The sequence below is a fragment of the Macrobrachium nipponense genome, chromosome 6 (assembly GCF_015104395.2).
Source record: "Macrobrachium nipponense isolate FS-2020 chromosome 6, ASM1510439v2, whole genome shotgun sequence".
Taxonomy (NCBI): Eukaryota; Metazoa; Arthropoda; class Malacostraca; order Decapoda; family Palaemonidae; genus Macrobrachium; species Macrobrachium nipponense.
Window position 1 is genome coordinate 108,250,122 of NC_061108.1, and position 23,693 is coordinate 108,273,814.

Sequence of the window (23,693 nt, forward strand, 5' to 3'; positions counted from 1 at the left end):
AGAACAGGTGGTCTATATGCTTTGGGCTTGGTTCCTGACTCTGTTTCAACACCATCACCTTAACCATCCATATATCTATTGTCTGCAGTGTAGATTCTGCATGGGGTATTAACCTGTAAATAATGCTAAATGGGTTAATGCTGTCCAGTGGCTCCTATGAATACCCAATGGGAATAACTGGGCTCCATATCTGTGGCATTTCTTGATGAGTCAAATTTGAAAAGTTTGGGGACAGTAAGAAGGGTACCTTCAACGATACATGTTTTATTGAAGGGCACAAACCAACTTTTGAAGACACGTATGCAGATACATGTTTACCAAGCTATCCTAATGCAAAGTAAATCTGGTGTAGCCCAGCCTTAAAGATATTTATGTACTCTGTAGTTTGTATAGGTCAAATAAACTGAAACAATCATGTCACACACAGAACACTGTTGTGCTGCTATTTTAATTACAGATATACTGTACATACACAGTTTAGCCAGTTTAGTTTAGTAACTGACTTTACTTGCTGTCAGTTGTCTGAGTTTAGGCACTTTCCCATCAAAGGCTGAGTCTTATACTGAAAAATTTGATTCCCATGTCACCTCTGGGAAATGGCTGTATACTGTACTTTACAGTTGTGTTATTAGGGATTTGGTGGGAAGGTAGATACAATCATAATACAGAGTAGATTTATTATTATTATATTGCTGTACAACTAGACTTGATTTAATAGGATCTTCAGTAGTTACTGTTATGTATAGTAACAACAAATTTACTGCAGTTAGATCAGACTAGGATAGGAGATAAGCCTTCAAAACTATATGCTATAGGAAGTCAGAAGAGAGATATAGAGACATTTTTATTCTTCTAGCCATGTAAGTGAAACATTCTTGACTGCTAATCCTTTGAAAATTACATACAGTACTGTATATGTGTATACTGCATTTTTTGAAGGCCACAATGTACAAGTAATTATGCCAGAATTTACCCATTAACACTGATTATGTTGATGCTTTATTAATTAAAAGGTAGAAGTACTTAAAAAGAATAAGAATTCGGTGTCAAGAAAATTAACTGCTTTGTGGAAGAGATGATGAAACCATTACTCGTAGGTTGTAATGACTACCCTTAACGTTAAAAGGGCTCTTTTTGTCTGTCTTATTTTCTGTTAAGCACCTGTCACATTTGCATGAATATTTTGGATGAATGTCCAGAAAGTGCATTCAGTCATTTCGGGGGCATTCCTCTCTACTGCTTTTGCATTTAGGGATTGAGTCTGGGTTTGGTGAGGTCCGACGTCATGTTGACAAAGTGCCACGCTGGTTGCTGTGAATTGTGCCAGACCCCTCCTTATGTAACAGCCCACCAGGTGGAGGTCAACACCATCGCCTCAGGATTTGGCCATTTGGGGCCAATTTCTGGGAGTATTCATAGGTATACAAGTGACGTCTTAACAAAATTAAGTTATGTACATAAAAATAGGAACATAAGGAGTTTGAACTGGATATGGAGGCTCTTTCACATAGAATAATACAAGAACTTAATGTAAGTTTTAAATCTAGCACACTCTTTATTTAATTTTTTTTATTTTTTTGTCACCAGGAAAAAGTCCCCATAAAGTCAAATTTCTTCTGTAACCTATAAACTTGATGGGTGGTAGCTATATAGTGTTTCATTCATATAAGTTTCGACCTTTTGGTTTTCATCATTATCAGAGTTTGTTAAGTATTTAAGTTTTCATTAATATGAATTATAAATAGGAATAACTTAACTAATATTTTCTCCAGTATTTCATTATTTTTTTGTATTCTCATGCATCTTTCAGCTTCCAAGAAACAGAGGCACTAATATCATGTCATAATCTCATTACTCATAAATTTAGATTTTGTAGGATTTACACAAGCTAATAAATTATCTTCAAAACACTGTGCACTGTGTCAGGAATATGCCAGATACTGTTTGTCAGTTAGAATATTGAAGATGTATACAGACAGACAGGCTCATTTTGGTTTTTCTTCAATACATGACTTGTCCTTCGTACTTCCACTTTACATTGGAATTGGGATAGGATTAGTTTGGATATTTTAGCTGTCTTGCATACTCTTCATGTTAGTATTTACCCTTGCTTCAGCCAGAAGCAAAAAATTCATGGATATGTATTTGCAGGTTCATATACCTAAAAGTTGGTTATGGAATTTCTTCTTCATATCCTGGAGTGAAAAGTATGCTAATGATAATTAATAAGAGAGGCTGTTTTATCTTACTTCTGTTTTGAAGTTTTATTTACTGAAGAGTGTGAATTGACATTTCAACTAGCCTCACCAACTGTGCCACCATTTTTTTATGTTGTCATTCTTGTAGCGATTAGAAAGTTGGAAAATTGTTTATTGTAATAAGTATTGACACAATACTAAATAGACTCTGGTACATCTGCTTGCTATTCTGGTGTATTCACTGTAAGGTTAAGTACGTACCTGTATTCAAAAGTTCATCCACACAATTAATCGATAGCAAGAGTTCAAATTCTGTGGTGGATAGAGAGAATATCTCCTCAGCTAACATTTACAAATTTTCTTTCTGTCCAGAAGGGGTAACAATAAAATGTCAAGGATTTCATTAAGTAAGCATTTGCAAAATATTGGAAAGTCAAAAGATGAATTACATTCTAGGATAGAAAGTTTGGATAAGCTCAGTGTTCTTAAGCATATGTATCTGAAATACATGCATAAGAGGGAATACTGTACTATTTGTTGGTTGATTAAGACCACTCAGTTTCAAGCAAAATATTCAAAGATCTAGCTTTTATCTACTTGAACTGTACTTAGAATTCAGATTGTTTTAGGTTTTTAACATTTTTATTTTTAGTACTTGAATTCTTAGAATCATCTTTTAAGTTTCAATTCTATTATATAATGCATTTGTAATGTTGAAAGTGATCATTAGTGAATAATTACTACATACATATTTGTAATGCTGAAAATTATTACTAATATTATTATCACCAAATTCTGAAGATATTTGTAATGCTGAAAGTTATTACTAATATTATTATCACCATATTCTGAAACCAGAATAGACTTATTAGAAATAAGGAAAAAACTATTGCATTAAAGACCAGTAGTATGAGGGTATTTACTTGAAGTGACATAAATGGTATGGGGAATATTCTGATATTTAGAGAGTTTGCTCTAGTATGTCAATAAGTACCGTAATCTCAGTACAGTAGTGGGAATCACGCTTTTAAAACACAGATATGCAATTTGCTAGGGCTATAGCCTGGTTAATTGAAAGGTTGAGTTAACAGGTAGGCATAATTTGAGAATGCTCAAAGTAGGAAAATCACTGCAACTTGTCACTTTTCCACTGCATGGTTTTGCTGTAATTGAAAGTTAAAGTCAGGAATGCCTTGTTTGCAAATCCTTCTTTGCACTTTTTACCTTCAGAAGTGGTAAGTAATGTATTGCTTCTTAGTATTTTGTTTTGTTCCTTCATTGTTGCACATGCCAAATAAATGGTATTTAATGCTGTAACCAAGGAAGGTGCTTTTCTAACTGTTTATTATTTTCTTAATTGTAGTTTGTATTTATTACCAAGGACCATTATCTCTCCAATGAGGCATTATTATTGGATAGTTTTAACCATAGTGGAATAGTCTGTTTTTTTTTTCAATGTAACTGAAGAGTTATAAAATTCAATTACTATTTGTAAGTATTGTAGCCCATACATATTGTCAAAGATATTTTTTCTTTTGTTTGCAACAAAATGAAAGTTTTTCTTTTGTTTTTTGCTACAAAATGAAAGATTACTTTTTGCTGTTAGAATTTTTAGTACATTTTGATTTGGGCATTGACTTCTTAGAGGTAACATTAACCTTTGAGTGCCAGGTAGCATAAGACACTTGGGCTGCATCTAACTCATGGTTGGTTCCAGGTCAAAATATTGACATGGTTTATGGGTGAAGTTTTATAGGTCATTCAAACAATTTTTTGGCTTTCATTATATTCCCTCTAATTTTATATTTATGACCTCATCATTTTTTTAATATCAGAATTAACCAGAGGAAATGTTCGGAAGATTTGTAGGAGACTAGTTTTTCAAGTATGAAAAATTGAACTGCATTTTTCAATTTGATATTGAATTTATATTGACACTGCAGGTGAACAGATTTCCCTCACTGTCAGTAATTAAAAAGAAATTCCCAATATACAGAAAATAAGTGAAAACTACTATGGCATAAATACATCTTGATGAAATGAACAGTTGAGTACTTGACATATTGCTCTTGTTTATTCTTGGCTCTAGCAATTTTAACTTGAAGAAGAAACCAAAGAATTATTTGCCTTCTCAGTATATCAAACATGTTGAGAGTAATCCTGCTCGGAGTATCCTCATAACTTGGATAAACATAAATTCAAGATTAACAATATTTGCTGGATTTTATTAAAACATGGCCTGTCGGAGTTTTAAATGCAAATAATCTCTTGTGTTTGTGTTTTAAATATTCTATTTTAATCAAATTTTAATTTATGTGGGTACATTATTCAAAAGGGAAAAGAAATAAAAGATATTGATTTATTTTCTCTTGTTTTTTGATGGAAGAGCTAAGAAGATATCATCAAAGGTGTAAATGTGAGTGATCCATTTTTTAAGCTATTCATGGGTCTGCTTTTGCTTTGTATGTATATCAACCAGAGATGTCCATCTCATTAATGTTTTGATATTTTCCAATGATTCGCTATGGATGTTGATGTCCTCTGCATCAAACAGTAATGTCCAAGTTATTGATGTTGGCTTTGTAATACGTATTTGTCAAAGATCCTCTTAGTACTCTTTGACATTTGACTTTTGGTGGAATTTATAACTATATACTAAGCACATGAATGGAGATGTAGATGAAGAAAAAAGCACATGAAATGTTGCACGCATATTCCATGAATACATAAAGCTTTCAATAAGCTTTTACTTTAAACATACGTATGCATTTTCATAGGCTGAATTCTTTTAAAGGATGCATGCTAGGCACTTTCAGTGTTAATAGCATAGTAAAATATAAATCATTATTGGTACTTTTGAATTTGGCTTATCAACTCTATGCAGTATTATAGTCTTCTTTGTTATTTAACTAAGCACAAGGTTTGACATGATAGTCTAGTTAGGAACTCAAGAGAAATATTTTCTTTATTCACTAACGGTTTGGTACATAGATGTATTTTTTACTTACCAATGAAATCTTTCATCATGTTACATTCAAAAACCATTCTTACTGTGGGCAGTAACATGGTTTATCTCTGGTCATCAGACCAGCAAAGTTCAGCAGCATTGTGTCAGATCAGCACCTTGGTGGATGACCAACAAGAAATGGCAAAAGCTGTCTTAAAATAAACCCTTGTAAACATATTTGGGTGTGTGGGTCTAACAACTTTAACAAAAAAAGACTAACTAAACAAAAGCTAACACTTTCTGGAATTAAACCATTAAGGGAAAATGCATGTAATGAAAACAAAATTAAAGGCCCATAGAAACAAAATGACAGTTCTGATACAAGTGAATTTGGAAAGCACGTAGGTGGGTAACTAAAGTATTTATGGTCTATCAAAAATATGTCCTGTTAGGGTAGGTAGGCCTCTCGACACATTTCTGGTATAAAATCACACCACCTAGTTATGAATGTATACAAAGTGTATATATGGCCCTGAGGAAAGTAAAAAGCAGAGTACAAGATCTTATATCTTTAAGGCATTATGAAGTAACTAAGATTAATGAAGTATAAATCTACTAAATGTTTACGAAGTTCATTACATACACACTGTATGAACATAGAAAAATTTGTTTCTTATTTTCCCTTTATTGACTGGAAGAATCTCTGTGTTGTCTGTGAATGGAATTGAAAGGGATATTGAGTTAGTTAAAATTCTAGACTTAGCTCTTCCCTGAGGGACCTGCTATAAAACATTTGGAAAGAAGTGGTTTTTATGTGCAAAAAATTTAGTTGTTTAAAAATTTATACATATAATTTTTTTTCCCTAAGTTATGGATGCATGGATGTGTACGAATGTAAAGAAAAAATTAGATATAAGTAGTTCCCCAAATGCCATATTTTTTAAAGCATTTTTGAAAAATAACTTGCACTCATTGTTAATTTGCATTGTGTTTACATATAGTTTTTTCAAAAAAATGATTGAGCAAGTATTTTGCATATGCTGCTTGCAAATAATGCTTAGGAGAGGTCTTGTGCATTTTAAGCTTCTGAAATATTGATATTGTAGGTATATGAAACTTTTGAATACTTTAAAATTTGGATGCTTGATTATTTTAATTATTGCAATATACTACTGTACTTGAAAAGCAAACATGTTTGTTGTATGCTGCTCGTTTCTTGCTATGATTTATAGATACTACTGAGGATTGGGGTGTATATTTATAACAATGGTAAAGCCTGCTTAAAAATAAAAGCTAGTCAAGAAAAGTGAAATTTATTGGCAAGCTTGATTTTGACTGATTAGTACTACTTGGATTTTAGAATTGTCTGTTAAATACATCTGGTAGATTTGACGTTCTGGCACCACATTTGCTTAGATTTTAACTTGCCAATATTTTAAGTCTTTGTAAAGAATTAGTATTCATTTGAAGCTTTCAGCTTGTTGTCTCTGCTATATTTTGATGTGGTAATATTTCATTTCTAAAGATATCAAAGATTTCTTGCTTGATATTTGGTTTCCCTCTGATCTAGGGACTTGCTTGGCCGCATGCATTTTACCAGGGCATTTAATCCATTTCTATTATTTATGAAAAGAAGTCTTATAAAAAGAGGACTTAGTGTAATACACATCAAGGGTGATTTATACTGGCAAATAATGAAGAGGACATTAAATCAGTTTCTGGAATTGTTTAGTGTATGATGATTTCGTTGAAATTCCTAAGTTTTTTTATGTGTTTACTGATTAAGTACATCTCAAATGCAATCATTTTGTCATAAACGTGTACAGTTTTGTGTTTAACAGATAACCATTTAAAATTGTTAATAACAGTAAGATCATTGATGAGCAGTGTACATAACGAGTTGAGTGATGACCTCAGTTTGAGAAATGTGACCTACTTGAAGTCTTGACAGCTCACCAGCCCACTACAATACGTCCTAAATGTGTAGGTAAATTTTGACCTTCAGTTTTTCCCTGTATACTTATCAACCTAGTTTCAGTTATGTACATTGTTTTTGCATGCTTACCTCTTCACCCATTAGAGTATTTTTGAAGGGATTCAATTCTTGGATTATTTTACAACAAGGAGTGCTAACTGTGTTAACTTTTGACATATTTTTTAGGATAATTGAAAGGACTAATTTAACATTTCGTAACATATAATTGTTGGTCCCTCTGTCCGTGTGTGTGTGCGTGCGTGTAAATGTTTTGTGTATTCTTGTATATTTAGACTAATCCTAGCATTTTATAGTGACATTTCTTGTTGGAATACCATAACTAGTATTAATTTTTGCTACAACTTCCTGCCCTATTTGAAATAATTTTTTGAGCTGTGTAGGTGGACAACCATATTCCAAGTTCTCATTAAGCTCAATTATATTATTTTTTTTTATTGTGCTGTTAACGAAGAAGAATTTTGGTAGTACATAGATGGAAATCCATGTCTTGTTAATGCTTTAAACTAGTATGTACTGTATAGGGGAAATTTGCATCTTTGAGTAGAATACTAGTTGTTTTGTAAGTATGTATGTATTATTGTGCCTTGTATGGCACACTGCATATGGTACAAGATCTTTTGCAGCATTCCTTTTGGCCCCAGAGCATTGCTTTCTACCCTTTACTTTTCATTGATTTCCTTTAGTCTCTTCCTTTTTAGCTGTCCAATTTCTGTTGATTTCATTGAAGAATATACTAATACGTATTGCAGTTATAAAAACGATTGTTACTGTTAACTACTATTCTTTTCATGTTTTTAAGAGTAATATCAGACTGGAAGGTGTTTGGGGGATTTAGCTGAATTTTTTGGAATGGCTCTTAATTTGCGTATATGCTTTCATGTGATAATTTAAATTACACAATGGAAAACCTGTACAATGTTGACAGAATTGACTACAGTACTACTAAAATCCAAAAAGGACAGTGTAAACAGTTCTACTACATTAAAGAAATCATTCTCCTTGGATTGTAATTCTTTATGAAGGTTGTTTTTCAAGCTTCTCCCAGTTTTGTCCCCATTGCCAGAAGGTAATCAGCATTGAATGTCCACAGTGTCTCTCAGTCATGATAGATGTAGACTTCCACTAAGTAATCGTAATGAGATGAACTTAATGCATTAAGTATCCAAAGCAATATTACTTTGCAAGTCAAACAGGAAAGCAGCTTAAAGTTGAATAGCACATAAATACGTACATAGGTAATTTGATAATGAATAATCTAAAAGTACACAAGAAGCATTAAATAAGAGAATGTTTATTGGAATGCATTCAGTAGAAATGAACCACCTGTCATTAATGGCTGCTTGCCCCAGTTTGATAAAAATAGTGCTGTCCTAGCTGGGCTATTGCATAAGTAGTGGGATGCATTTTCAGAGGAAATCGCGTGTTGAGGCCTTTGAAGTTTTGGCTCTCTTTTGAAGATGGGCTTTCATAACTTTAGTACATTTTGCTTATCAAGCCACATTGCTTTATCTTAGGATTACCTCTCATATTGGGACGTTTGTCATTTATAAACAGTATGTTGACATTATATGTGAGAAAAAGGAAGCAGGACTCTTGTAAGGTGTTGCAAGATCCAAGAAAATAGAATGATTAGAAATAGCATTTGCTCCTGTTGACAGAAAAGTACAAGATCACCTAATTTTTTTAATGAGGGTCCACAGAGAACAACTATTTGGATTCATGGTACAGGAATTTCATGGAAAACTTTGTGGGAAGTCATGGAAAAACCCAGTGTAAATAGTAGCTGACAGTGTGCTTCATTGCTCAGTGTGCTGAAAGGAAACCTGTCTCAAGCTCACTCAGTGTAAAGATTGCTTAGACGATTAATCAAAGTATAAAAATTATGTGCCCTTTTACACTCAGATAAATTATGTGCCCTTTTACACTCAGATGGATGGCTTAGAAACTTAAAGTCCATCATTTGATTAAACATATATTTCAGATCTAGGTTTGAGGATAGTGCTGACATTGCTGAACATAATGGTGAGGCTTTCACATGGTTCATACATGAACATTACCTAAATCCAAGCCAGATTTATATTGCTGATGAAGTAAGTTTGCTTTAGGGGGACATCCTTATAAGAACTGGTGTGGGTTGGGGAAAAATCTGGTACATGTTTTAAGGGGAACAAAAAATGTGTGACATTGCTGTTATATGGTAACTTGTAACTTAGCCATAGAGGCATGTTATTTTCCCCCACCTCTAGTCTCCGTTTCTTCTGTATTTCAGGTTGGAAGTGCAGAACTTAGGTTTCAGATTTATGTGCGTTGTTGAGAGAAATTGGAAAATTTTAAGTACAAAACTATTACTAAGGGAAAGTAAGAAAATGCTAATGAATGAACTGGTTTACATTTTAGAAGTGAATTAATTGAAATTTAACTGAATTAACATAACTGATTTCCTTTTACTATACAGGGGCTTGATTCACATAAGAAGAGGGGGAGGGGAGTTTGAAAATTGCCATATTTCAAGCTGCACAGTAATGGAATATGTTGAAAAAGAAGTAGCTAAAAACACTGATTAAGCTTTAACCCTTTTGCAAGCTCATAAACAGTGGGAAAGGTGTGAATACAGACTGTCCTGCTTATTGGCAGCATATGGTGTTTCTGTTTTACGATGCGTAGCTAACGAAGTCTTTAATCAGATTTTCGGCTCTGGTAGGCAGTTTATCGGTGTCTGTAGGCGGTATTTTGGCATCGGTAGGCTATTTATCGGCATCGGTAGGTAGTTTATCGGTGCCAGAAAGTGGGTTATCAGTGTCATTAATCAGTTTATCTGCACTGATTGGTACTTATAGCAGCATAAACACCATTTACTACTATAATTATTGCGATTTTCCAGTTAACAATGGTTTTTATTGTAGTGTCTTACCGAACAATTATAGAGCCGTGATTTCCACGAGCGGCAGGATACTAAATTCAAATTTAGCGCGTCGGCGTCGCCAACACTGGTGGTGATGACGTCATCTCCCTCCACTCGCGGGAGAACCAGGTACAACTGCCCAGGTGAATCCAATTCTTTTCCTGCCGGCGTCCGGTGAACATCGGTGGTCGGTGCGGTTGGATGACTTTGCTTCGCTTTTTTTCTTGTGGATTTGATCTTCGGAATTGGTGAAGTACTCTTTTTTGGCGTTGTTGTTATTTTGCTTTTATTTAGGCGTTGCCATGTCGGATTCTAGTCCGTCGGGAGTTAGGTTTTGCATCTCAGGATGTAAAACTAGATTATCCAAGCTAGAGTATGATTCTCACACTAAATGTGTTAAGTGTAGGGGACAGGTTTGTTCAGCAGATCGAACATGTAACGAGTGTAGTGATTGGACTGATTCTCAATGGAAGTTTTTTAGTTCATACTCGGAGAAATTAGCTAAAGACAGAATTAGAAAAGCAGCGCTTAGGGAAAGTAGACTTAGCTCTGCTTCGTCTTGCGATGCATCTGTTCCTTCTGTTTCTCCTCAAATTGTTATGTCTCCTTTAACTACACCTCCTATTCCTCCTACTAATCCCACTTCTCCGGCTTCCCGTGTAGTTTCTTCCGACACCATTGCCAGTCTGGAATCGAGTTAGATCAGAATTTTCGGTACTAGCGAATACGGTTTTGCAACTTGGTAATTCAGTTAAGACGTTTTTGGAGAAAGCGGCTTTCAGGTAAGAGTGTAGTTGAGGGTGCGTCTGTCTGTCCTGACACGTCTCCTAGACAAAGGTCACTGTCCAGCTCCCCCGCACCGGGGAGAAGACATACCGGAAGTCCAAGGGAGTCGATCGGGATTTGCCCACAGACAGGCGCCTCTCTTGTTGAGCCTGTTGCGCCTCAACAGGGCTCGGTTAAGCGTTGGAAAGGTGTTGCGGTCAGACGCCTTTCAAATGATTCAAGCGATTCGTCTCCGGTCGCACGGCGCTCTTGGCGAGATTCGCCCGTTTCGCGTCCCTTAAAGAGGCGTTCAGGCGCCGATTCTTCGCCTCCTCCAGTCAAGCGGTATAAGGAGCCTGAGAGTAGGGTTGCGCCTCGGCCGTTAGCGGCTCGTTCGTCGCCTCAATCTGTGCCTTTTTCGGCTCCATCTACTAGTAGAGATTGTGGTTTTAGCGCTGTAGCTAGCAGTTCTAAGGGTGTTTCTTTAGGCGCTTTTTCGTCTGTTACGCCTGATGCGCCTGTTTCGCCTCGAATTTCGGCGGCTCCGAGCGAGGCGCAAGTAGTTTTTCCGCCTCCTGCTGAACATTTAGGCTCTTCCAAGCCTACGTTAACTGTTTTTGATTCGTCTCTGGCGCCTTTGCGCAAGCAGTTAGAGATGTTAACCAACTGGATGAATGAGTCCAAGGGTGGTTCGAAACCTTCAGATCCGGTTGTAGTTCCGTCTACTTCTTCGGCGGTATCGGAGAATGAAGAAGAAGTAGAGGAGGAGGATTCACATCACCTCTCGTGTTATTCACGTCTCCTTAGATTTCTTCTGGTATCTTATCCAGATTATTTTGAGAAAGCGGCTCCGCGCTCCCCAACTTCGACTTTTTTGATGAGGAGGAAAACTTCAGACCCTCTCCTCCCAAAACTTGTTCTATCTAAAGCGGTTAGACATTCGTTGAAAGAGACGGAGAAATGGATGTCTATGAAAAGAGACTTAGGGAAGGCTCTTTTTGCTTACCCTCCCTCTAAGTTGCTTCGTAAGAGGTATAGGTTTTATGTAACTGGGGAAGCTCCTTCTCTGGGAGTTTCTGCCTCCTCCCAGGGAGACTTCTCCAGTTTAATCGACTCCTCTAGAAGATCTGCTTTCGCCGCAGCGAAAGTTTTCTTTACAGCGCCTGAGTTGGACCACGTTGTAAAGAATCATTTGTTCATGAAACTTACCTGACAGATATATATATAGCTGTATTTCTGACGTCCGACAGAATTTCAAAATTCGCGGCACACGTAGTGGGGCGGTCAGGTGGTAGTACCCATTCCCGCCGCTGGGCGGCGGATATCAGGAACCATTCCCATTTTCTATTCATATTTTTTCTGTCGCCGGTGCTGCAAACATCTGTTTACAGTACCTCCGTCTAGGATTTTTTCATTAACTCGCTTAATATTATCTGGATTGACTTTTGGTATCGACTTCTGGATTGTTGGATTGGCACGCGGAATAGTGGATTGGTTTTTGATTTTGGATTGGCTTTTCTAGATTCAGTATGTCTGGATCAAGTTCGGGAGTTACAGAGTGTGTGTGAGGAGTGAATGTAAGGTGAGGCTTCTTAAACCTTCAGTTGATCCTCACACAGTTTGTATGGATTGCAGGGGGCATGTTTGCGTGGCGGATGATCGGTGCAATGAATGTAAGGATTTGGATGATGATAAATGGAGGATGTATGAGACCTATCGGCGTAAATTAGAGCGCGATAGAGTCAGGAGGTCTTCCTCTAAGGGCAGCTCTACTAAAGGTAAGGATAGTAACATTTCTCCTCCTCTAACACCAGTAGATTTTGCCCAACCTAATCCTGTTTTGTTGCCTTCGGGCCCCAGTGCTGTGTCTGGAGAAGGTAACACCCTTTCTCTGATTCTAGAGTCTATTCGTGCTCTCGAATCTAAAGTTTTGGCCCTAGAAACCGGCCCAGTGAAAGTTTGTGTCAGTGCCCCTAGTGTTGTGGAGGGGGCGTCAGATCGGCCCCATAATGCCTCTAGGCCTAGACCTCTATCGGACTCCCAGGACTCAGGGAGTGGGTATGTCGAAAGCCGCAAGAGGGTTACGGGGGCTCCCCACCGATCTGGCGTCCCTTCGGCAGGCCTTGTTGCTAAATCCCAGGCTGCCAAGGAGCGCGCACGAGCGCGTATCTGAAAGATTGCTTTTTTCGTCCTCCGAAAGCGGTCCTCCCCGCGCAAGGGGTGGAGCGCTCGGAGAGACTCGCGTCCGTTGAAAAGGACTTTTCGCTTTGAGGACGCTTCACGTCCTATGTCTCTTTCGTCAGAGGACGCTTATGACGCCTTTCCTCCTCAGAAGAGAGGAAGGCGTTCTACCGATGACGACGTTAGTTTCCACGCACAGGCGTGTTCACCTGAGAGGCAGATAGCTGTTCCTGCTAGAAGGAAGGAGGGGGCGTCCCTCGCCCCTCGCCTTCTCGCAGTCTCAGTCCTGCCCCTTCTTTTGCTCCTTCGTCACCTACGAAGGATATCCTTGTGTCCCTTCAGGACCAGATTACGTCGCTGATGGCTCAGAGGACTTGCCAAAGCAGCAGTCGAGTCTAGGCGTAGGAAGGACGTTCGGCTGCCCGTCAAGAGGACGAAGCGGCCTCATTCTCTCTCAGCTCGCTCGTCTCTCTCTCCGCCTCCGGATCGTCAACGTTCTCGCTCTCCTAGCAGATCTTTTACTCGCTCAGGAGAGGACGCTCGTCAAGACGCTCGGCGTTCGAAACAGGACGCTTTACGCTCTCGGCAAGTAGCGGTTGAGGACGCTCGGCAGGACGCTCGGCGTGCTAGACAGGACGCTTTGAGTTCTCTTCAAGACGCTTTTAAGGACGCTCGGCAGGACGCTCGGCGCGCGAAGCAGGACGCTTCTGGTCATAGACAGGACGCTTTTGAGGACGCTCCGCAGGACGCTCGCCGTGTGAAGCTGGACGCTTTTCGAGCGAAGCAGGACGCTTTGGAGCCTGCAAAGCAGGACGCTCGCTCTTCTAAGCAGGACGCTTTTGGCGCTGCTCTTCAGGAAGCTCGCTCTTCCTTTCGAAGGGGAGCTTCGGTTAAGACGGTTAACTTGGCTTCTAAGGATGCTTCTCTTTCGGAAGATGTCCGGGCATCTAAAGAGCAACGTACGGCTGCTTCCGTACCTGTAGGGGATACCTCCAACCAACGGAAGTCTTTATTCAGGATTGAGCCTAAGGGACTTACTCCCTCTCCTGATAGGCGTTCTCCAGTTCCTCTTAGGGAGGAAGGGGAGCATAGTAGTCCGGGGAGTTCCGTAGAGGAAGAACAGCCGGTAGCTTCAGCTGTCTCGGACTACAAGGTTCTTGTTAGGCTGTTGCGTTCAGCATTCGGAGACAAGTTCCAGCCTACAGCCCCTAGGTCTCCTCCCTCACAACTTTCGTCGTCCAAGACCGTCAAGACCCCTGAATTCGTCGAAATGAAAACGTCTCTGTCGACCAAGAGGGCGTTTAAGAAACTCCAAGACTTTATGTCCAGAAGGAAGGATCAGGGCAAGACCACTTTCGCCCATCCACCCTCTAGACTCGCAGGGAAAGGAGGAGTTTGGTATGAGACCAAGGAGGATGTCGGGATAAAGGTCCCTTCGTCCGCGTTGGGGGACTTCTCCAGTTTAGTGGACGCCCAGAGGAGGTCTCTATTAGCGTCGGCTAAGGTGACCTGGACTCCAGTTGAGACTGACCACACTTGAAGGGTGGTTCTCTTCGTACCCTTAATGTTTTTAATTTCCTAGACTGGTGTCTGGGAGTTTTGGACCGGCAGTCTAGAAGTCCTGATTCTCTCAGTCTGGGGGAGCTGTCCAGCGTGTTGTCATGTATGGACAAGGCCGTCAGGGATGGTTCGGAGGAGCTAGTTTCGAATTTTGGAACTGCTTTCCTAAAGAAAAGAGCATTGCTGTGCAATTTTACGGCTAAGTCGGTATCTCCGGCTCAGAAAGCGGATTTGCTCTTTGCGCCTCTTTCGGACCATCTCTTCCCCCAGGCTATGGTAAAGGATCTTGCACAGAGCTTGCAAGAGAAGGCGACCCAGGACCTCTTGGTTCAATCTTCAAGACGTCCAGCGGTTCCTTCCACATCAACTTTCAGCAAACCCCCGAAGAAAGTCAAACCCTTTCGCGGCACCCCCCTCGAGAGCAGCTCCCCGAGGGATAGGTTTTTTCAAGAGGAAGAGCTTCATTCAAACCGAAAACCAGCAAGTGAAGATCTCGTCCTTCAGACACCAGTCGGGGCCAGACTGGAATTCTTTGCGGAGTCTTGGAGGCAGAGAGGAGCGGACCCTTGGACCCTCAAGATAGTAGAACGGGGGTACAAGATCCCTTTTCTTCATCCTCCTCCTTTGACTTCGACTCCCAGAGACCTCTCTCCATCCTATCAGGGAGAGAAGAAAAGGGTTCTTTTCGATCTCTTAGACCAGATGGTCGAAAAAAGAGCGGTGGAACAAGTCCTGGACCTAGAGTCACCGGGCTTCTACAACAGGATTTTCCTTGTGCCAAAGCGTCATCAGGTTGGCGCCCGGTCCTGGATGTGAGCAGGCTAAATCTTTTTGTAGAAAAGATAAAGTTCAGAATGGAGACGCCTCAGTCCGGTGCTGGGAGCATTGAGACCTGGCGACTGGATGGTGTCTCTAGACCTGCAGGACGCATACTTCCACGTCCCAGTCCACCCTCTGTCAAGGAAGTACCTGAGATTCGTCTTGGACAACAGGGTTTGGCAGTTCAGAGCCCTTTGTTTCGGTCTCAGCACGGCCCCAATGGTTTTCACAATGATTATAGGAATGTAGCGAAGTGGCTCCATTCGTCAGGAATCAGGATATCCCTCTACCTCGACGATTGGCTGATCAGAGCGTCGTCGAGGCAGAAGTGTCTGAAGGACCTTCAGTTTACGCTAGCCCTAGCAAGTCTCTGGGTCTGTTGGTCAACACCGAAAAGTCGCATCTGACCCCGACACAGTCCATCGTGTATCTGGGGATTCAGATGGATTCAGTGGCTTTTCGGGCGTTTCCATCCCAGGAACGTCAGCGACTGGGGTTAGAGAAAGTCGCAGCATTCCTAGAGAGAGAAGCTTGTTCGGTGAGGGAGTGGATGAGTCTGCTGGGCACCATTTCCTCACTAGAAAAGTTTGTCTCGCTGGGAAGACTGCACTCAGGCCTCTTCAATTCTTCCTTGCGGAAGAATGGAAGTCGAAAGGGGACCTGAATGCGATCCTAAGGATCTCCAACGATGTAAGAGTTCACTTAAGATGGTGGCTCGACCCTCAGAAGTTACGAGAGGGCCTCTCCTTAAATCTTCTGAGCCCCGACCTAGTGTTGTTCTCAGACGCTTCCACTTCCGGTTGGGGAGCAACACTAGGGGGGGAAGAAGTGTCAGGCTCCTGGAGAGGGGAACAGGTAGCCTGGCACATAAATGTAAAGGAACTGGCAGCGATATTCCTGTCGCTGCAGTTCTTCGAAGAGAAACTGTCAAGCAAGGTTGTTCAAGTCAACTCGGACAGTACCACAGCCCTTGCGTATCTAAAGAATCAGGGAGGGACTCGCTCCAGATCCCTTTTTCTCCTGGCGAAGGAAGTTCTACTATGGGCAGACGCAAGGCACATCAGATCCTGACAAGATTCGTGGCAGGGGTTCAGAATGTCAGGGCGGACCTTCTCAGCCGCCGGAATCAGCTGCTGCCAACAGAATGGACCTTGCACCAGGAAGTCTGTCAAAAGTTATGGAAATTGTGGGGACGTCCTTAGTAGACCTGTTCGCTACATCGAGGACGAAGAGACTCCCTCTGTATTGCTCCCCGGTTATGGACCCGGGGGCAATTGCAGTGGACGCGTTGCTCTGGAACTGGACAGACCTGGATCTTTACGCCTTTCCCCCATTCAAGATCATGGGGGACGTAATGAGAAAGTTCGCAGCGTCAGAAGGGACAAGGTTGACTCTGATTGCTCCAATGTGGCCAGCAAGAGAGTGGTTCACAGAGGTCATGACGTTCCTTGTGGACTTCCCAAGAACGTTGCCCTGGAGGAGAGATCTACTCAGACAGCCTCACTTCAAAAGGTTTCACCAAAACCTCTCCGCTCTGGCCCTGACTGCGTTCAGACTATCGAAAAAGCTGGCCAGAGCGAGAGGCTTTTCAAAGGCAGCTGCGAGAGCAATCGCTAATGCTCGAAGAGCCTCTTCAAGAGCTGTCTACCAGTCTAAGTGGTCTTCCTTCAGGGCATGGTGCAAGAAGAAAGGAATTTCCTCTTCCACGACCTCTGTGAATCAGATAGCAGATTTCTTTCTCCATCTAAGAAATGTGCAAAAATTGGCAGTTCCTACAATCAAGGTTATAGGAGTATGTTGTCTGCCGTTTTTCGCCACAGAGGAATGGACCTTTCCGACAATAAGGATCTGCCACGATCTTTCTTAAGGTCGTTTGAAACTTTACCAAAAATTCCACAAGCAAGACCGCCCTCATGGAATTTAGATGTGGTATTGAAACATCTGATGCTTAGTCCCTTTGAGCCTCTCCACGAAGCTTCTCTAAGGGACTTAACGAGGAAAACGCTTTTCCTAACTTCTCTGGCGACGGCGAAGAGAGTTAGTGAAATCCAAGCGTTCAGTAGCCTAGTGGGTTTCAAGGGAGACAGCGCTGTCTGCTCGTTGAACCCTTCTTTCTTGGCTAAGAACGAGAACCCGTCTAATCCTTGGCCAAAGAGCTTCGATATCAAAGGAATATCGAGTCTCGTGGGTCAAGAACCAGAGAGAGCCCTGTGCCCTGTCAGGGCTCTCAAGTTCTATGTGAATAGGACTAGAGAGATAAGAGGTCCCTCAGGTAATCTCTGGTGCTCGGTGAAGAGACCGGATTTACCTTTGTCGAAGAATGCTGTTGCTTTCTTCTTGAGGGACGTCATTAAAGAGGCTCATTCATCTTGCCAGAAGACTGATATGAGCCTCTTTAAAGTGAAAGCTCACGAGGTCAGAGCCGTAGCTACCTCTCTTGCCTTCCAAAGGAACATGTCTATCAGAGATATTCTTGATAGCACCAAAAAAAAAAAAAAAAACTCTGGAGGAGCAATTCCGTATTCGCCTCACATTACCTCCGGGATGTGAGGACGATTTACGAGAACTGTAGTTCTTTGGGACCTTACATTTCGGCAGACACAGTTTTGGGGGCTGAAGGTAGCTCTCTCCCTATCCCTTAGCTTAGTTAGGTTAGTTTTTTGTGTTTTGTGGTTGATGGTGAGATCTTCTGTGAAAATCTCCCATTCCATAGTGTTAATATCAGGGGTTTTTTGCGTTAGTTGGTCAGGTGGTGGTCGGCTGCTGTGTTACTGCCATATGTTTGCCTAGATGGTCTTGTCACATCGTGGTCACGCTCCCGTTGACAGAGCATCAAGAAAGCACCAGCACTACAGGTCAACACCTGGCTGGCAACTCTGATAAAGCATAAGCAGGCTTTTGGTGACAGTAATCACATAGTCTACTTTGCTATCAGGTAAGGAACCAATAAGATAATCTTTTATTTTATTTTAAATTTCCTAAAAATCCTAGTCTGTCTCTACCACCATCCGAAGGTGTGATTCAGCTATATATATATCTTGTCAGGTAAGTTTCATGAACAAAATGTTATTGTTATAATACAATTAAGTTTGTTCATACTTACCTGGCAGATATATATACTTAGAGTGCCCACCCTCCTCCCCTCAGGAGACAAGGGCCATGAATAAATATGAATAGAAATGGATGTCTATGAAAGAGACTTAGGGAATGGCTCTTTTTGCTTACCCTCCCTCTAAGTTTGCTTCGTAAGAGGTATAGGTTTTATGTAACTGGGAAGCTCCTTCTCTGGGAGTTTCTGCCTCCTCCCAGGGAGACTTCTCCAGTTTAATCGACTCCTCTAGAAGATCTGCTTTCGCCGCAGCGAAAGTTTTCTTTACAGCGCCTGAGTTGGACCACGTTGTAAAGAATCAATTTAAACTTTTGGAAGTCTTTAGCTTCCTTGATTGGACTATTGGCGCTTTAGCGGCCAAGATCGAAGACTGTCCTTCTCTTTCTCAGGAGTTAGCGGAGGATTGGATTGGTGTTCTGTCCTGTGCGGACAAATCCATTAGGGATGGATGTGATGAGTTAGCTTCGCTCATCGCCTTTGGTACCCTTAAGAAAAGGCAACTTTGGTGCTCCTTTGCTTCTAAAAGGGTTACGTCCCAACAGAAGTCTGCTCTCTTGTTTGCTCCTTTTGTGAAAGATAACCTCTTTCCAGACGAGGTAGTGTTGTCAATTTCGTCTGCGCTAGATAAGAAATCTACTTCGGATTTACTGGCACAGTCTACTAAGAGACCTAAAGCTCCTGTGGAGACTGTTCCTTCGGTTTCTCCTCTGGCCCAAGCGCCTTTTCGAGGGAGAAAACCCAAGCGCTTCTTTCGGCCGAAATCGAATTTGCGACTCAGTCTAAGGCCTCGGCCAAGGTTAACAAACCTTCCAAATGAAAGCTCGGTTCTTCATGCACCAGTGGGAGCCAGGCTGGCTCTGTTTTGGGAGGAATGGGAAAACAGAGGAGCAGAAGCCTGGGTAGTGCAAGTACTCAAGTTCGGCTATCGTATTCCTCTCGTTTCACCTCCCTCGCTCTCACCTGTGCCAATTCCATTCCAGGCATACTCTCCGGGCTCAGACAAATTTCTGGCGCTAGCCGCAGAAGTGGAAGCGCTTGTTCTCAAAGAAGCGATAGAACAGATAGAAGGGGATTTTCCTCCAGGCTTTTACAATCGCCTCTTTGTAGTTCCCAAGTCATCAGGGCTGGAGGCCGGTTTTGGATGTGAGCGCCCTGAACTTGCATGTCCAGAAAACAAAATTTCATATGGAGACCACTCGGTCGGTTCTGGAGTCCATCAGACAGGGGGATTGGATGGTCTCTCTGGACATGCAAGACGCTTATTTTCACATTCCGATACATCGCGAATCTCGGAAGTACCTGAGGTTCATGTTCGAAGGCAAGGTGTTTCAGTTTCGGGCGCTTTGCTTCGGACTAGCGACCGCTCCTCAAGTTTTCACCAGGGTTCTATCCCCGATAGGAAGCTGGCTACACATATTAGGAGTAAGAATCTCCCTCTATCTGGACGATTGGCTTCTCCGGTCGGAATCAGAGAGTCGGTGCATGAAGGACCTTGGAACAACTCTGGATCTTGCCAGAAAGTTAGGAATTCTGGTCAACAAACAGAAGTCCCAGTTGGTTCCATCTCAGAGCATCCTTTATTTGGGGATGATTCTGAATGTGCTCAAGTTTTTCGGGCTTTTCTGTCCCCGAAGAGGGTTCAAGGCTGTCTGGAGACAGTTCAGCAGTTCTTGGACAAAAAGGTAAGTTCTGCCAATCAGTGGATGAGGCTCCTGGGCAAATTGACGTCAGTGGAGAAATTTGTGACGTTGGGAAGACTGCACATGAGACCTCTGCAGTTTTTCCTGAGAGCCTCTTGGTGCAGGAAGACACAACCAGACTCGATTACCTTTCCTGTCACAGATCAAATAAAAGAGGACCTAAGGTGGTGGCTCTCTCGAGCAAGGTTGGAAGAAGGGTTAGATTTACGACCCATCCTCCCGAACCTACAGTTCTTTTCCGACGCATCGGACACAGGTTGGGGAGCCCTACTGGGAAATCAACGGACTTCAGGAGCTTGGTCGGAGAAGGAGAAGAAGTTCCACATAAATGTAAAGGAAACTGTTAGCAATTTTCTTGGGGCTCAGACAGTTTCGGAGCTTAGTAGAAGGTCGAGTAGTGGCAGTGCATTCCGACAACTCCACGGCTCTCTCGTACGTGCGGAAACAGGGGGGGACTCAGTCTTTCTCTCTGTACGAAGTAGCCAAGGATCTCCTCCTGTGGTCAAACGAAGCGAAGGTTCAGCTAGTCCCGAGATTTGTTCCGGGAAAGATGAACGTCCTGGCGGACGAGTTAAGTCGTCAACAGCAAGTGTTACCTCTGGAGTGGACTTTGGACAACAAGATTTGTCAGAAACTTTGGCGCCTTTGGGGACGACCGTCAATAGACCTGTTCGCGACATCAAGGAACAACCGTCTTCCTCTCTTTTGTTCTCCAGTCCCAGATCCTCTAGCTTGGTCGGTGGACGCAATGCTGTTGGATTGGTCGGGTCTGGAAGCTTATGCATTCCCTCCGTTCGGTCTAATAAGAGAGGTGCTGAACAAGTTCATGTCGCACAGCAATGTAACGCTAACGTTAATCGCTCCCTTTTGGCCCAGGAAAGAGTGGTTTCCCGGACCTTCTCCAGTTGTTAGTAGACTTCCCCAGACTTCTTCCTCCAGAGAAGTGGCTTCTCAAACAACCTCACTTCAAGAGGTTCCACCAAAACTTGTCCGCTCTAGCTCTGACAGGGTTCAGACTGTCCGGAATCTTGTCAGAGCGAAAGGATTTTCAAGAAGAGCTGCAGAAGCTATCGCTCGTTGTAGGAGAGAGTCTTCTAACAAACTCTATCAAGGGAAGTGGAGAATCTTCAGAGAGTGGTGTAGAAGTGCTAAAGTCTCTACTTCTGCGACCTCTTTAACAGAAATAGCAGATTTTCTTCTATTTCTTAGGAACTCTAAGAAACTGGCTCCTTCGACGATCAGAGGATATAGAGCCATGCTCTCTTCGGTTTTTTGACATCGAGGTTTGGATATTTCCTCCAATTCAGATCTGTCGGACCTCATTAGGTCTTTCGAAACCACTAAGCTCCCGCAAGATACAGTGGCTTGGAACTTAGATGTGGTGCTTAAGTTCCTCATGGGGCCACCGTTTGAGCCTTTGAAGTCGGCTTCACTCAGGAACTTGACTAAGAAGGCACTCTTTCTTATTGCACTAGCTTCTGCTAAGCGTGTCAGCGAATTGCACGCTATAGACAAAAGAGTCGGTTTCTCTCAAGGCAATGCTGTATTTTCGGTATCTTTGACCTTTCTAGCCAAAAATGAGAATCCTTCTAATCCTTGGCCGAGGAGTTTTGTGGTAAGGAACTTATCTGATTTGGTTGGACATGAAGATGAAGAAAGGCTCTTATGTCCAGTCAGGGCTATTAAGCAGTATCTGTTTGCCACTAAGGGTATTAGAGGACAATCTTCTAAGCTCTGGACCTCGGTTCAAAATCCCTCTCGTCCTCTTTCTAAGAATGCTATATCGTTCTTTATTAGAGAGCTTATCAGGGAAGCTCATTCGCAGTCCGAGAACGACAATCTTTCCGTTCTGAGAGTTAAAGCTCACGAGGTTAGAGCAGTGGCAACTTCTTTAGCATTCAGAAAGAATTTATCTTTAGCTTCGATTCTTCAGAGCACGTTCTGGAGATCGAATTCGGTTTTTGCGAGTCATTATCTCAAAGAGATAGAAACGGTTTTTGAGAATTGTAAAACGTTAGGTCCGGTGGCGGTTTCTGGCATGGTGTTGGGAGAAACGGCACAGGGGTCGTCACCTCTATGCTAACTTTTCACCTTGAATAGGTTGTCGAGTTCAAGGGAAGCTGGGGGTACTGAGTACCTGGGATACTAATCCAGTCTGTTAGGTCAGATTTTACAATGGTTGGGTATATATGTTTTTAAATCTGGTGTTGGTGACAAATGTTTTGTATGATTGAATTTCTGGTCTTAGCCCAGGGCAAGGGCAATCTTTGTTGTTACTATCCTCCGTCAGTCAGCCTTGACTCGCTTGAACTACGGAAGGATTCCACTCCTGTAGAGGCTAACTTTGGTCAAATTCCAATTCCTCTACAATAGTAAGAAGAGCACCGACCAGAGGCAGTAACAGTCTGCTGTAGCTCTCTTACAAGGTAAGGTACAACAGACACCTTGAGTGTTTACTGGTATTGCAATAAATGTAACCATTTAAAAATACTAGTGGTCCACTGAATCCCACCTTCCCATAAATGTGTAATCAGCTCTATAATTGTTCGGTAAGACACTACAATAAAAATGAAATTTTCATTATTAAAATGAAGTTTTATTGTATACTTACCGAACAATTATGATTATACCCACCCTCCTCCCCTTAGGTGGACGGACGGGCAGAAAGAATTGGATTCACCTGGGCAGTTGTACCTGGTTCTCCCGCGAGTGGAGGGAGATGACGTCATCACCACCAGTGTTGGCGACGCCGACGCGCTAAATTTGAATTTAGTATCCTGCCGCTCGTGGAAATCACGGCTCTATAATTGTTCGGTAAGTATACAATAAAACTTCATTTTAATAATGAAAATTTCATTTTTAGTTATTGGTGCTTGGCAAGGAATGAAACTCCCATTGTTAACCGGGGACTGCCTGTAATGTAATTGCAATGCAGTTACATTATAGTTCACCCCTGACTTGCATGTCCATATTCCACCCATAAATGTGAAAAGATACATGCGAAATATATGTTTTATACATTCAACTTACCTGTCAGATATATACATAGCTATTGACTCCGTCTTCCCGACAGAAATTCGAATTTCGCGGCACGCGCTACAGGTAGGTCAGGTGATCTACCTGCCTGCCACTGGGTGGCAGGAATAGGAACCATTCCCGTTTTCTATCAGATTTTCTCTGTCGGCCATATTGTAAACATACGTTTGCGGTACCTCCTGACTTGATTTTCGTGTTTCATCGCCATCGATCTTCTGGGCTGTCTTTTGCAGGGAAGTACTGGGTCTTTGGCTCGGCATACGCTTTTATTAACTTTTTAATGAATTTGGCTTCGAAAAATTTCGAAGAATATATAACGGGTAACTACCAAAATTGTCAGACACTCTCATAGTTTGCAAGAAAGGGAAATATTAATATTTATTCATTAATACGTGTAATAAGTGTTAGAATTGATTGAGGAAATAAAACTGACTTCCTACTTTAGGGAGTCAGTAAAGATATGCTTCCTTTATAAGTTTT

General features: G+C 41.8%; 1 protein-coding gene across 2 annotated transcripts in view; it reads left to right on the forward strand.

Annotated features, from left to right (window-relative positions):
• LOC135216867 (glutathione synthetase-like) overlaps positions 1 to 23,693 on the forward strand; it is a 121,244-nt gene that overhangs the window by 55,550 nt on the left and 42,001 nt on the right. The window contains exon 5 of one of the 2 annotated variants that reach the window (XM_064252380.1): positions 1,253 to 1,419. The exons of the other annotated variant lie outside the window; for it this stretch is intronic. Within the exon in view, the coding sequence (XP_064108450.1) occupies positions 1,253 to 1,419 (167 nt within the window). The remainder of the gene's footprint in view (positions 1 to 1,252; positions 1,420 to 23,693) is intronic. 2 annotated transcript variants of the gene reach the window in all.